The sequence below is a fragment of the Rhinichthys klamathensis genome, unplaced genomic scaffold (genome assembly GCF_029890125.1).
Source record: "Rhinichthys klamathensis goyatoka isolate OS25496 unplaced genomic scaffold, OSU_Roscu_1.1 h1tg000338l_1, whole genome shotgun sequence".
In the NCBI taxonomy this organism is placed as follows: domain Eukaryota; kingdom Metazoa; phylum Chordata; class Actinopteri; order Cypriniformes; family Leuciscidae; genus Rhinichthys; species Rhinichthys klamathensis.
Genome location: NW_026606852.1, coordinates 1,757,303 through 1,772,576, shown reverse-complemented (window position 1 = coordinate 1,772,576; position 15,274 = coordinate 1,757,303). Strand labels below are relative to the sequence as shown.

The 15,274-nt window shown below is 41.9% G+C and overlaps 1 protein-coding gene across 1 annotated transcript; it reads left to right on the top strand.

The window, feature by feature from the left end:
- The first annotated feature begins 487 nt into the window (after positions 1 to 487).
- dkk1a (dickkopf WNT signaling pathway inhibitor 1a) lies at positions 488 to 2,772 on the top strand. The gene is made up of 4 exons (XM_056272449.1): positions 488 to 886; positions 1,056 to 1,197; positions 1,278 to 1,436; positions 2,055 to 2,772. The coding sequence occupies exons 1-4, from the start codon at positions 668 to 670 to the stop codon at positions 2,303 to 2,305; spliced, it is 771 nt and encodes a 256-aa protein (XP_056128424.1). The 5' UTR covers positions 488 to 667; the 3' UTR covers positions 2,306 to 2,772.
- The last annotated feature ends 12,502 nt before the right edge of the window (positions 2,773 to 15,274 follow it).

Genomic DNA, 15,274 nt, shown 5'->3' with positions numbered 1-15,274 from the left:
GATATGTCCTGAACTAATGTAGACAATAAGCACTGCATGTAAGTTTAGTGAATCCTGAACTCAGTTAAACCCGTATTTTGTACCCACAGAAGATGCACTTAGTTTCAACGAACAGAGGAAGATTTGTTTTTATTGCCTTAAGTTAGATAAACGTGCGAAACATTAATGTGCACATTTTTCTGTGCTGACAGAAAAATGATAAGGTTGAGGCTCAAGCCCTAGTTAACAGAGGTCTGCTGACAGGTACTGTCTCTATAATGATATCCCTTAAATTCCACTTTAAGCACTTTAAGTTGTCAGTCTGTTTCTGAGGGGGCGCGACGGTAATTACGCACAACTATTGCGAAATTTCACCAATCCCTATTACGGCGAGGGCGTGGCTTTTGAATATTCATTCGGTTACGCAATCGGTCGGTACTAAGCAGCGTCTGCATGGCTCATTAATATTCATGAGCCGGGGATGCTGCGCGCCTCTCGGCAGAAGTACTCCGATCGCCTGCGCAGAGATGAGTTCACACAGCGCGTCTGCGCAGGCGATGAGAGGGGAGGTGGAGAGCATGTTTGATGCACTTATAGTACAGTCATTTAAAAGGGGCGGGAATATACAAACAGTCCCGCATGTATAAAACTCTTGGAGACACATGAAGTGCTGTGGAGTTTGGACATTATGCTTGACATACTGGCAGAGAAGAACACGAGGAACATGCTCTCACTACTCACCGTTGTGACTGTTTATCTCGCGGTTTGGGGAGGAATCACTGCAGATGCTCAAGTCGGACCTGTGTTACGGAACTCCATCAGGCATCTTCCCGCAGCATCCAGTCCGAGTGACGCGGTGAGCGCGAGCCCGCGCGTGACCGGCACCGCAGACAGCGACGCTCCGGCGGTACGTGTTCACAGGATGCTGAAACGCACAGAGGATTTAACAGGACTCAGTTTACATTTAGACTTTGAGATTTTTTTTTTTTTTTATTCTTTTGGAGTTGTATGGCATATGTGTGCTTTTAAAGGAGCTCTTTAAATAAAGTGTATCATTGTGATTTGCTCTTCCACAGTCGCCGAACTGCGCCGCTGATGCCGAGTGCGGGCCCGGTGAATTTTGTAACGGCTCTCGGGGAGTTTGTCTCTCGTGCCGCAGGCGGAGAAAGCGCTGCGCTCGTGACGGAATGTGCTGCGCTGGAAACCGATGCATCAACGGTACAAACAAACCAGAGAGCGTCTTATGGGTTCATGGTTTGTATGAAGACTCATTTTCCCATATCGTGTTTCTCTCTCAGGTGTGTGTCAACCTGCGGATGCAGAAGCTGTCGTCACGGTAGACGCCGATCAACCGGTTGGCAAAACGGATGAGCAAAGTATAACTGTGACACGTGGGCAGAACTTCACACATCCCAAAAGAACCACCATCCTACCAAAACAACAGCAGCCACTGAAAGGTATCACATCTGTCTTTCCTCTCCTGTTTCTTCTCTTCTCATTTCATCTCTTCTTTCCTCCTATTCTCATCTTTCTCTTCTTCTCTCTTAGTTTCTTTTCACCTTTCCTCTTCTCATGAAATTTTCCTTTATTCATCTGACTTTTTAATCTTGTTGGATCTTTATTTGTCTCGTCTTTCCTTTTCTCATCTTGGCTCATCTCTTCTCAGACTCTGTTTTTTTTCTTTTCACCTTGCCTCTCCTCATCTTTTATCCTTGCCTCTGAAATAAATTCTCATTCACTGATGTGCCTTTTAAAAAAGCCTTTTTTCATATCATCTTGTCTCTTGAACAGGTGAGATGAGAAAACTGGAGACAAGATGAGATAAAAAGGCAAGGCAGATCAATTAGGGATTTTATTTCAGAAAAGAGACGAGATGAGAAGAGACCAGAAAAGAATGGACGAGATGAGAAAACTGGTCTCTTCTTATCTCTTCTTGTCTCATCTAGTCTCTTCATATCAAAACTCACTTTTCGTCTCTGCAACTAGATCTGATTTTAAAACCTCCACCTCTTCTACATGCTGCTATCACATGACTCTGGAGGAGTGAATGCTGATGTGATGTATAATCTTGTCAGGTGGCGAGGGTGAGACGTGTCTGAGGTCTTCGGACTGTTTGGCAGGGCTGTGCTGCGCCCGACACTTCTGGTCCCGGATCTGTAAGCCCGTGCTGACCGAGGGACAGGTGTGCACGCGCCACCGGAGGAAAGGGGCTCACGGTCTGGAGATCTTCCAGCGCTGCGACTGCGGCTCCGGCCTGTCCTGCCGCGGCCAGAGAGAGAAACCCGGAGCGGAAAGCCGAAACCTCCACACCTGCCAACCGCGCTGACCCCGCAGAACCGCTCTCGGCTCCACACACACACACAGCACGCGCACGCATGCAGACACACATGCAGTGGCGGCAAAGGAAAACTGATTGCACGGAAGGATGCGCCATTAAAAGGACTGATCGTATTTCCTGGACGGATGCAGAGAAACTGCACCGTACAGATGTTTCTGTTGTACACTCTGCTATTTAAGACTTTTTCCCCTGGGTCATCACAAAAGGCAGATTGCTTTTGTTTCCCTTTATAAGGAACTTCTTATTCTTCTTGCAGTAAATTACTGTATTGTAAATACGTAGTCAGAAATTGCACTTAACACTGAGCATATGGATCCTGTAAAAGTAGCATTTTATGATTCACACGATATTGTAAATGTGCCAGTCATATGATCTAGATGGTTAACAGTACTATTTTTATTTTAAGCAAAGTGTATAGATATTTGTCTGATTAAAATCTATAAATGGAACAATAATGGACTTTTTACAATTCATACTGCCACCTAAAGAAACCACTTAGGGATGTTTTCGTAATGGCATACACGGCTTGCTTTATTCAGCAGGTTACGCTTCCAGCAGCATCCACAAACTTCGACTTAGCAAAAAATGCTATATATTGTGAGTAGCAAAGTTGCTTGGGATAAAACACGTTTTCTAAATTAATAAATGTAAACGTAAATGTGAAAGTGTCCTAATTTCATGCATAGAGCGGTAAAAACAAAAGCTGTCACCGCAGAATATCATTTCAACTTGTATTACAACAAACAAACAAAACAAGTCCACTCACTGATGTACAATTCTGCATATTGTCATTTTTGTCATTTTTTAACATAATTTGTAAGGTCAGGTGGACAGAATATGAAAAAACAAACAAAAAAAAACATCACTCTTAAAGGCTCGCTGAAGTGCCTTGGAAAGCAAAGCTTTGAATGATGCGTTGATGTAATTTCCACTGAAACAGGAAGCTAAGGCGGGACATATTGAATGGCCCCTCCCCCTTTTCAAATAGCCAATAGCGTTTAGTGTTCCTCACAGACTGCAAGTCGTACTTGACAGCACCATGGAAGCGCATCCGAGCGCTGACGTTGGATTCAATAGTAGAGGTGTGAATAAATTCTAGCCATTTCATTCTTAACCAACGCACAGTTGGAAAACGGAATAAATCTCGAGCATTTGAGCAACCGAACACACATCTCCAACCCATATTGCTCCGTGTCGTCTCAACGGACGCTTTGGCCAGGTGGTATTTATATCATAGGGGGCGGGACACTTTAGATTTTGATTGGACAGAAGATGTGATGAGAAGCTGAAGTCCGCGGTGATGTCATACAAATCGGTGATCCATTTTAAGCGGAAGTGAGAGACTAAGTTTTGAATGCTTATATCTCCTAAATGCAAATTATGTAATCGCTCTTGAGCACACCAGCTTATTCATAACCTTAAAGGCAAGGCTAACATATTCATACAAAAAGCTAAAAAAAAAAAACCTGTACATTTTGATTTCAGGGGCCTTTAACATAAAATACTCTACCACATGTTCCAGATGCACTTGCCTGCTTTGTGACCTCATAGCTGAAGTTATCATGGCGAATAAACAAGCTCGGAGCTCTGCTGAAGAGCCGTAATCCTTTTTGTAGCCATATCCCTGTCTGCAGAAAAACACCTGACCACATGAAAGCCTGAATGGGCCCAAACAGCAGGGAAGTACAAAGCCGGCAGGAGGATATCAAACGTGAAGAATCCCGAGGAAGTACAAGAGGATCAGCAGCAACAAACCTTTGGTGTGTCTGGCTAACTTCTAATTAGTCCTGCAGTCAGGCCTGAATTGCAGGTTAATCATAGAGATATCTGACCCTTTAATTACTTTATTATGCAGCCTATTTGGCACGCACACAGCATATAGTGGAGTTTAGAGAGAGTTCTGAGTTCACATAGATAAGAAACTTTATTTGTGCAGTCTATAGTTGATGTCATTAATGGTTTGCATATGATCAATATATTTGCTTGATCTGAAGCTATTTAGGAAGGAATAGTCATGACAGAAGACATTCGCCTACTTTTAGGGTAAGTGTGTACTGTTTTTGTGAAGAAAAGTACACAGCTTTGGGACATACTTTGTCAAATTGTGTCTTTAACGGACAGCTCTGTCGCATAGTTACGTCAAAAATGATAGAATAACAAGACGCGTCACTGGTATTGTTTTGAATGGGGAAAAGTGCAACGCTCAATATAGCGGAATAAGTCCCGCCTTCTAAATAAGAGCCAACTGGCGATTGGTAAAGCCATCGCGTCACTGCAGCTGCTGTTAGAAGCTCCGGTTCCCATTCCCATGGGATGCACGCTTTCACTGCACATTAGCTTGATCCAGCCTGAAAAAGGTATTTTTCTGTCATGATTCGAGCGTTTAGAAACACCATTTATGAGACAGTTGTTGTCAGATTCCATTGGTGATTGCAAATATGAAATTTATTCGTAAGCTTGGCGAACAGTTCGAGATTTTGATGTTTCCCCACTTAAAGAGATAGGAGCTGCACTTGCAAGCCTGAGAGGTGTTTCAAAGATGGCCGCCGAGTGAAATGACTTTGGTTACATTTCTGCATCCTGTCACAGTTTAAACTGCCCCATCAATAATCTTGTCACAGGTAAAATCCTCCTACATTTCTCTCCGAAAAGTTAGGAAATGGAATTGAAGCACATTGATCTGCCAGTTGTGGATGTTTCATGCAGAGACTCCATGTTTGCATAATGATGCATTTAAAAGCTAATGACCAAACATATTACAAAAGTTCACAATGCTGTTGCTGATTAAATATAATGTGGATAACATTGAATAAACATTTTTGTCAGGTTAGATACTGATGATTAATCATTTAAATCCCTTTATCCAAACTTCTCTACATAGGCCTAACCGACGGACTCACATCTGCCATGTTTGTAGTTTAACCCTTTAACCCTCCCGTTTGCATGTCTCTGTTTAAGAGCCGATAGAAACTGAATCCAAATGGCTAGCTCGATAATTATTAAAACCAGAGACGTTACACGTTCAGATCAACCCTTCAAGATGCTCCTGTTGCGTTGTTTTCACCCTCTAATGAGTCTGTACAAATTGCGTAATATGAGTTTACAACAAAAACACTAAAATGCATTGCACGTCTTTGCACACGTTCTATAGATCTGCGATTGATTTACATCTTCCGATGGCTCATAAAACGTTCTGTGCACTATGACCCCAGGGTTTGTCGCATGTTGTGATGTCACTAGCTGTGACATTTGACTCCCATTTGCTGTATATGCTACTCTACTGCGTTCTACTTTCGTTATTGTCTCTTTTTATCATTGCTTCATCATTTTGACTCCACAACGCACTGTTTATAAAAATGAGTGTATCTTACAAATTAATTTATGCAAACAGTCAATTGTGTGTAGTTTTAAAGTGTTTTATGTAAGTTTTTAACATTGACAAGGTTGAGGATTGACATTTATTTCTGTATTTAATAAAATATGTAGAAAAAAAAACAATTTAATTTTTTTTGTTTTTTTGTTTATTGCACTTTTGAGCTATCTACCTATATACTATTGATTTACTACATACATAGCCTTCAAATTTGGGGTGTAAGGATTGTTTTGATGTATGGCATATGAAAATACTCAAAAGAATGACAGCACAGCATGTAAAAATACTAAGATATACTCTGGCAGAATTGTTCTATGGCAGGTCTTAAAGGGTTAACACTTTGTGTTTGTAGTTCTAATCGAATCCTCGTCGAACACGCAATGGGTTGTGGGCAATATTAGCTGTTAAGAGTGAGCACGGATCTGCACTTCAGATTCTGACCAGAAAAAGGAGACCATCTGGGTATCTTAGGAATACTCATTTCAACATATTAGGATTTGGGACAAATAATTCTAATTTCGAATACTATTTAGGGCGGATAGTATGCGCATGGGGATGCAGCGATGATGCAATGTTTGTCTTAAACACTTAAAGGGTTAGTTCTCCCAAAAATGAAAATTCTGTCATTAATTACTCACCCTCATGTCGTTCCAAACCCATAATACTTTCGTTCATCTTCGGAACACAAATGAAGATATTTTTAATGGAATCTGAAAGATTTCTGTCCCTCCATTGACAGTCTACGCAACTATCATTTTTAAGCCCCAGAAAGTTAGTAAAGACATAAAGTAATCCATGTGACTCCAGTGGTTAAATCTCAATTTTATGAAGTGCTTTCTTTGCGCATAAAAAAAATAAAAATAAATGACCACTTTAATTACAAAATATTAATCTAAACATTTTTGAGTGAACTAACATCCAAAAATAATTTGTCTGCCGATTTAAAGTCATTTGTTTACAGACGCAAAATGTTTTATATTTTGTTCTATAATGCAACATTAATTTTAAATGTTATTTTGGGACCACTTTTCACAAATCAAAATCACAAGATCAGGGCTGTTCACATCTCTGCAGCAGCTGGCAAATGTCAGAACAAGACTGCATTAGTAGGGTCATAAAATAGTGAATTTTCCACTCCTTCACGCTCTTACGGCAAAACGTAACCTTTCTCTCCGTCCCTTGACCCTCCTGTCTCGCTCTCCTTCAGTCTGTCTCTCTCTAGTGACAGACACTGTGGCTGAAAATTACAGACAGGCAGATCTGTTTAATGATGTCAGGCGTCACAGATTCGAGGGCTCACGAAAACTGACTATTTTAACTGTGCGCGTGGAGACTAAAGGAGACGGCCTTCACACACACACAAATCATGTCCACTCTTTCAATGTGTAGTTTTGGTTTTCTGAGCTGTTCTTCTGAGTAACTGTCAAAGTTACTCACCTCCTATCTCAGCCAAATGAGCAAATTACTCAGAAACAAGTCCAAACAAAACCGCAGAAAAGCATTTTTTTTACACTGCAGTTCAGATTGCCAATTTTGTGTGCATGTGTGAACATTTTTGTGTGCCGTTTCATGTAAGATATTTTTTTTTACTGTTTGGATACGCTCCTTTTAAAGGGACATTCACCCAAAAAAGCCCAAAATGGCTGAACACTAAGCTTTTAATTGTCTTAACCACAAATTATTGGTCAGGACATTAGCTAAATTGTAAGCAAATGCACTATGATTTAAAAAGCCATTGCTGTCTTGGAAAACCATCAAAGACAGAATGAGGTTTTTGGCAGAATATGGGAAGTTTGAATCAGATTGGTTCAGCAGAGTTGTGTGGAGTGATGAATCACAATGAAACACGAGTTATGCGGTGATGCTCCAGATTGGTGTCTTTGAAAATCTGGTGAGAAATATAATAATAAATGCATCTCTACCACAGTGAAGTATGGAGGAAGAGTGTCATTGTGTGGGAAGCCTTTAAGCTGCTGGTGTTGGTGAGCTACTTCACTGTGAAAAGACATTTAATACTTTGGAGTACAATATTGCAGAATGGCTTGCTTCCCACAAAAGAAAAGTGTGCATCTAAAGAGGAACGATCAGATGTTATTTTTCAACAAGACAATGCTCCTGCTCAAAGTGCAAAGACAACCAAGAATTCACTTGAGTACAAGTCCATCAGGCTCATGTTTTGGCCTGGTCAGAGTCCAGATTTCAACCCTATCGTGAATATTTGGTCTCATATTTTCCGACTGCTCATGAACAGTTTGAAGCCATTAACATTGAGTGGAACAACACTGACTCTTCTTCCTGTAAAAAGCTGTCTGCAAGTTGGGGAAGGCTGTTCCATGCCAAGTTACTTTATCTACAGTATTTGTGCAATTCATGCAAATTTCCTGACTAGTGATTTGTGATTGAAAAGACCATTTAAAAAAAACTCTAAACATTTTGACCCTTTATTTTTTGCTCAGGTGTGTGTGTGTAATTAATATATGTATAATATACATGGCTGTATTTTGGCTGTCACCAAACGGCACTACGAAAAACGAAATCTACTACATCCTCTGCAGCCACCGCTGCCTCCCTCCAAGACGTCTCTGTCATCGGCCACCGACTGCTGCGTGCCAAACTGACCATCGATTCCAGGGTGGAGAAGCACACACTGGCAACCAGGCACAATGGCAGACAGCCATTGACCCGATCGTCTTCCGGCACTATGTCGACAGTACCGACTGGGCGCAGACCGACGAGGACATCACAAGCAACTGGGACCAGTTCACAGAACGACTGTGAAAGGCACGCGATGTTGCTGCAAAGCCACGCACAAAAGACCAGACCAGCCGAATATCGGACAACACCAAAGCCCTCATGCCGAAAAGGCGGCAAATGAGATTGGATGGTGCAGACCATGTGGAATACGGTCTGCTGTGCAAGCCCAAGTTGGACCTGTTGGGCCGAGCAGAAGATGAGTTTGAAGTGCAGACGGCTGATACAGCTGAAGCGCAGTCAGGTGCCGGCGCTAAAGACACCAGACGGACGGACGACAAGAACCCGGCTGGGCATCGAGGCTGAGTGCAGCCGTTTCTACACGGACCTGTTCGCCAGCAAGACGCCAGTCGACCCGCCCGAAATGCAGTATGACGCCAAACCAGCCATCCCGTCAGTGTTGACCAGTGAGGTCAGGCACGCAATCCAGAACATCCAGAAAGACCGGGCGCCAGGGCTGGACGGAATCGAGTCGGAGCTGCTCAAGGAGGGCGGACCGACGCTCTGGGCAGCATTGGCCAGCCGTTTAAGCCGTTACATGGAGCTGAGACGAACACCGGATCAATGGAAGATGACCAAGACAGTGCTGCTGTTCAAGGGTGACCGCGAACAGCTGAGCAATTATCGGCCCATCTGGCTCCTGCTGACCGCATACAAGGTCTTCAACCAAGGTGCTGTACAACCGACTAGCCAGGCAGTTGGACGAACAATAGCCACCCGAACAGGCCGGCTTCCGGTTTGGCTACAGCACAATGGACCACATCCACCTGCTGAACCAAATGTTGGAACGCTACCGGGAGTACAAGATGCCCTTGGTGCTGGCCTTCGTAGACTACGAGAAGGCCTACGACAGCGTCGAGATCAACGCCAGACTGCTCGCCCTCCAACAACAGGGCGTCGTCGACGAGTACGTGGCCCTTTTGCAGGAGCTGAACAGCGGATGCGCCACCAACATCACCCTGTTCGACTGGGCACTGTATATCCCCATCACCAGAGGCGTCAAGCAGGGCGACCCCATCTCGCCCATGCTGTTCATGACGTGTCTGGAGCACGTCTTTCGGTCGGCTTGAAGATGAACCTGGCCCAGACAAAGTGGATGCGCAACCCCTAGGCCGCCAACAACAACATCCACATCGGCCAGAAGGAGATCGAGCAGGTCGACAGCTACGTCTACCTCGGCCAAGAGCTGACTGCTGGGCACAAGAACAACCCACGAGCTGGCACGCCGATGGAGGGCCCCCTGAGTCAGCTATGCGTCCATAGCAGAGGTGGTCACCAACACGGCCGACACACCCCTGAGCTCCCACCTGTTCAACAGCACTGTCCTGCCGGCCATGCTCTGCGGGGCCGAGACCTGGTCACTGACCGCGGCCGACAGGCAGAAGCTGGCAGTGACCGAACACGCCCTTGAGCGGCGGATGGTCGGCGTCAAGAGGACGGACCACATCAGTAACGAGCTACTGAGGAAGACGAGCAAGGTCAAGGATGCTGTCAACCAGGCCGAACAGGCCAAGAAGCGTTGTGCCGGACACGTTGCCAGGAGGCAACGACGCAGGCCGTGACCGAATGGCTGCCACTCGACATCAAAAGACCGCCCCGCAAACCGATGGCGAAACTCGCTCAGACAAGACATCGGCAGAGACTGGATGGGTCTGGCCAGGGACCGAAAAGCCTGGCGAAGTTGTGGCCTGCGTCGAAAGACAGAAAAACAGGCCGATTGAAGATAATACTGTAAGAACGTTCTGACATAGCGCTGTGCTGTTACACTATGTGAACTCACTCTGAGGCCCATATAGAAGAAAAAGAATAGTTGAATAAAGTCGTTATTTTAGGGGTTTTTTGCACACAAAAAGTATTCTCATCGCTTGATAAACTTATGGTCAAAAAAGATACAGCACAGTGACCCTCAGTAATGTTTGTGTGTGTATATATTAAAACACTGTGGTATAAAATGTTCACACTTTTGAATTTGTTACATTGTTAATTTGTACAATTAAAGGGGTCATATAATGGTACATGCACTTTTACAAGTTGATTGTACTGAAATGTGTGTTGGCAGTGCCTGTACACAAACATCATATAATGATAGAAATCCATCCACTGGTTTTGTTTTAATCTCCTTATATGTTTTCCCCTGCCTCAAATCGAGCCGTTCGTTTTTGTGACGTCAATAAAACGGACGCCCCTCCCGCGATTGTTGATTGACGGGAGCGTTTCAACACAGACCCGCCCTCGCACATGAGGTAACTGTCAATCATAGTCTGCGCGGCGCGGACCGGCGCGGTCATTGTTGATGTGCCGGAGCACTGTCTATGAGCAGAATGGCGTCTAAGCGATTGTGGTCTGTTCTTGGGTGTAATAACGAACACAGTCATTTTAATGTTCCTAAATCCGAACCGCTGAAGACGCAGTGGCTGAGTTTTGTTTTCGAAGGGAATATTCCCCACGAGCAACGTCAATGCTTTCATGTTTGCGCGAATCATTTCACACACCAGACTGCTTTATAAATGAGGGTCAGTATAAAGCTGGATTTGCTAAGAAGCTTTGCTAAAAAGGATCGGTACCAGATATTCGTGTTCCTGCTGAACCTCCAGAAGAACGGAAGTGAGTGAAACGTTTTATTAAACTTTATATTAATATATTAATCTTTGCAAATCGCTAGCTGCACGCTTCACAATGAATGCCTCTAAGGTTTACACTCAGTCAGGGTACATTACGGCATGTTTTCTATGTATGACGTTCTCAATATAATTAATAATTCCACGTTTATACTGAACAACGCGTTATGGTTATTGTGTTACAAACGGTGTATGCACAGAACAGAGGGGCGGAGTGAGCGCAGCTCATGATCATTTAAAGGCATATGCACTGAAACGGCGTGCTGAAAACAGAGCTTGTTTTTGACCAGGTAAAATAAGTGTTTTCTTACAATACTAATGAGAATTTTTAATTAAAGTATATTACAAACTTTTAATTTAGACCCTAAAGAATCATATTATTATCATAACATGGCATTATATGACCCCTTTAATTTAATTTGTACATTTAAATTTAAGTTATGTTATAATATTTTATTATTTTGATGTCTTAATACAATATTGCCAAAGATTGGAATACATAGAATATTTATAATGTACAGTCATGCCAATAAAGCAATTTTGAATTGAATTGATATATATACACAAATATATATTCTTCCACTTTTTTTATTTTATTTTACATTTAAATAAATTAACACTTCGTCTAAGAGATGCAAGTACAGTAAGCATCTTGTATAAAATTACAGTCCTCTCTTTAGTTTTGACAACAAATAAATCAGACGCACAGCATCTGAGTCAAGACTGTTTAAAAAAAGTCGACAAACAAAACTGGCATTTGAAGGAATCTGTTTTTGCTCAACGTTGTGTGTTTTAAATATTTTCATATGTCTATTAGTAAGTCTAGTGTTTTGTACGAACACAAACACACACACACACACTGGCAGTGACAGCTTTGTGAGTAATATTTCAGCAGCAGAGGGTTCTGGGGTTTGGGGCAGTCTAGAAACCGTGTTTACGCCGAACCGCTCGTTATTGGGCTGACCACAAACCTCTGCTGGCCACAGGCATGTGTGTGTGTGTTTGTGGTGATGGCGTAGGGGGAATGGATCTGCTCCCAAATATGCCAGAAACCAGCAGAGCTGAAGCGGAGATCTGACTGACAACGAAATCATACTCAACGTCTGCGTGACAATTATCTCATTCATGTCCGCAGCACGTTTTTCACAAACGTTGGAGAGCAAAACAGAATTGCATCACCTCTCTGACCACGAAACAGGGCGGGTTGTTTGTGTCGCCTACATACAGTGCTGCTGAAATTACAAAGATGATGGTTGATTTTAGAGATAATGTTGCAACAAACGTCTCACATATCTCTGAATAACTGATTTCACGGTTAATTTCTTTGGCACAGGTGCATGGCAATTCACTGTGATTGGTTGCAACACACAAACAATGTACGACAGAAGAAGCGGGCCTTGTTCTCGGTGGGAATGTCGGTGTTCATTAGAGACTTCAAAGCAGCTTCTCACCTGGCACGAGTGTGTTTTACCACACTTATCTAAACAGTCTCAGAACGGGTGTCAATCCTTACACCCAGTAGATCTGCTCGTAAACAATATTCTCCATTCATCTTTGTGCCGCGCACTCGGTGGCGGTCAGAGGAGGTTAAGGAAAGCAGTTGCGCAAAGTGAGAACTGGCATCACTAATGAAACCCTTTCATTCTGCAGCTCGCTGAGCTAACCTATCAAAACAAACAAGTAAAAAGACATTTGTTCTGAGTGAACAGTAAACCGCTCAGAGCCTCAGGTGTACTCTTGAGTAACCTGGGAAAGATGCGCTCCCAGAGGAAAATTATATCATTTATAATAGAGTTGTTTCGGTTAAGGTTAACATGAAATCAAAATATTTTTAATGGAATATTGCAGTATTATAGTATTTAATCAAAATAGCTTCCCCTCCATCTTACAGTGACATTTCTTCTCTGATGACGCGTTTACTGCCGGGAGGGCGGGACAACCTGTCACTCACATGAGATCGACCAATAGCAACCACAACCATCCAATGATCCAGTCATTTCCTACCCGTTTTCCTCGGATAAACGTCACAATTGAGAAGAAAAGACTATCACAACTTCAAATTCATACCAAACTTAAGCATCAACAAAGTCTCAGATGTTTCTCCTAAAATTCATTAGAATATATTAAAAACAGAATTAAACTACTACTGGCATACAGTAAGAATAAAGAGATATAAAGTCCATGTGCATTGAATAGCTCAGATTTTGGTCTTGGATGAATTTGATGAGAAACGTTTGAGACCACAACAAGATCTTTATTCTTACTGTATGGGCTATGGACTTAAAAAAACAAAAACAAAAAAATTGGGGTCATTTTTACAGAAAATGACTAAACCTGCTTCTTAATTTATTATTTATTCACCATCATGTTTTTCCAAACTCACTGCCTTTTTTTAATGGAACAGAGTAATGTAGAATGTCTAGTATCCATCCATCCATTCATATAGGCTATGTAGCATTGCTTTGGTTAAATATAAATTAAATAATAATAATAAAAATACTATATATAAATAATGATTATTACATAAACAAAGTATTAGAAACAAAAATGTACAATTCATGCGTTGTTATATACTGTATATATACACTATTTCTATGTTTTCATGATTTTATGTAACATTCATTTAGGTCTTCTTATATATACACTTTTTTTCATTGAATTTTATTTTTAAATAAATCAACACTACATGTGTAAGAGGTGTGTACTGCGTACAGTAAGATTGGTCCCCTGATGACCTCAGACAGGTCTTTATGTTTGACAATAAATCTGACACAACATCGGAGTAAAGACCGTACAAAAAAAACCCGTTAATTGATTAAATAAGTTACCTTACCATATACATGTCTATATGCAGTATTGGTCATGTTTTAATGACAGGCGACTTACTATAACCTCTGATTCATCATGTGGCTTTCTAGTTTACTGTATTATTATGGTGGTTTTCAGTACATTTTAAAGTAAAATTATACCAATTAATGAAATTTGGTTATAAGTTGTATAATACACAGGCACCAATATGCCATACAGTACTACCCAAAACATTGTCAAAGTATTTTTACAGTGAATTTTTGTAAAAAAAATACATACAAAAATAACTTATCCATAAATAAAAATATCCAGTTCAATTTACTTTAAAGTTTAAGAAATAGTGGTCAAATATTTTTGACCACTGACAAGCTGACCTTCTGCTTCTGCAATCTCTAAAGCAATGCTGGCAGCACTCATGCGTCTGTCTTTTGAAGCTTTTGAAACCTGACGCACAGCACGAGGACTCAACTTCTTTGATTGACTCTTGCGAGGCCTGTTCCAAGTGGAACCCGTCTTGGAAAACCTCTGTATGACCCTGGCCTGTACTGTAACTCAGTTTCAGGGTGTTACCAATCTTCTTTTAGCCTAGGTCAACTTTGTGGGGAGCAACAATTATAATTCTCAAATCCTTAGAGAGTTCTTTGCCATGAGGTGCCATGTTGAACATCCAGTGGTCAGTATGAGAGAATTGCACAAATTGTAATAGCTCTAATACAAGATACACAAATGTGTATGGTCCTTTTCAAGCTGACAAAAACATGAACATGATGAATAGGACAAGTGGCTTTGCATGGTTAAACGACATACAGCTATTATCACTTAGGGTGTACTCACTTTTGTTGCCAGGTATTTTGACAATAATGGCTGTATGTTGAGTTATTTTCAGAGGACAGTAAATATATACTGATATACAAGCAGCACATTGACTACTCTAAAATATATCCAAGTTTCATTTCTATAGTATTGTCCCTTGAGAAGATATACTAAAATGTTTGCTGAAATGTGAGGGGTGTACTCACTGTTGTGAGATACTGATACTAATATACTTTTTCAATCCTTAAAATGTGAGCACACTGGTTATTGTACTGCAAGTCATTATTACTGATCATCCCTTGTGACTCACCCTCCACACTGAGCAGACGTCATGGTGGAATGTCAGTCTGGAGGGCGTCTGAGATACGAGACCCTCATATGGCATCCAGGAGGCAGACAGACAGACAGACAGCAGAGCTCTTGCTTGGACGACAGCCGACTGCTGGTTTGATCCATGCCGGTGTCCCTGTCTAATGCATCCACACACACACAAACACACTTATTCATTTTCCCTGTCATGTACAATAAAACAAAACAACACTTTCTTATTTTTATGTGTAATCATGAATATTAAAACTAGGAGACATTTTCCAC

Excerpts from the sequence above, each read along its gene's own strand:
- dkk1a (XM_056272449.1), top strand. The coding sequence starts at position 668 with ATGCTTGACATACTGGCAGAGAAGAACACGAGGAACATGCTCTCACTA. Across the intron at positions 887-1,055 it reads CAGACAGCGACGCTCCGGCG|TCGCCGAACTGCGCCGCTGA; the intron begins GTACGTGTTCAC and ends GCTCTTCCACAG. Across the intron at positions 1,437-2,054 it reads ACAACAGCAGCCACTGAAAG|GTGGCGAGGGTGAGACGTGT; the intron begins GTATCACATCTG and ends TAATCTTGTCAG.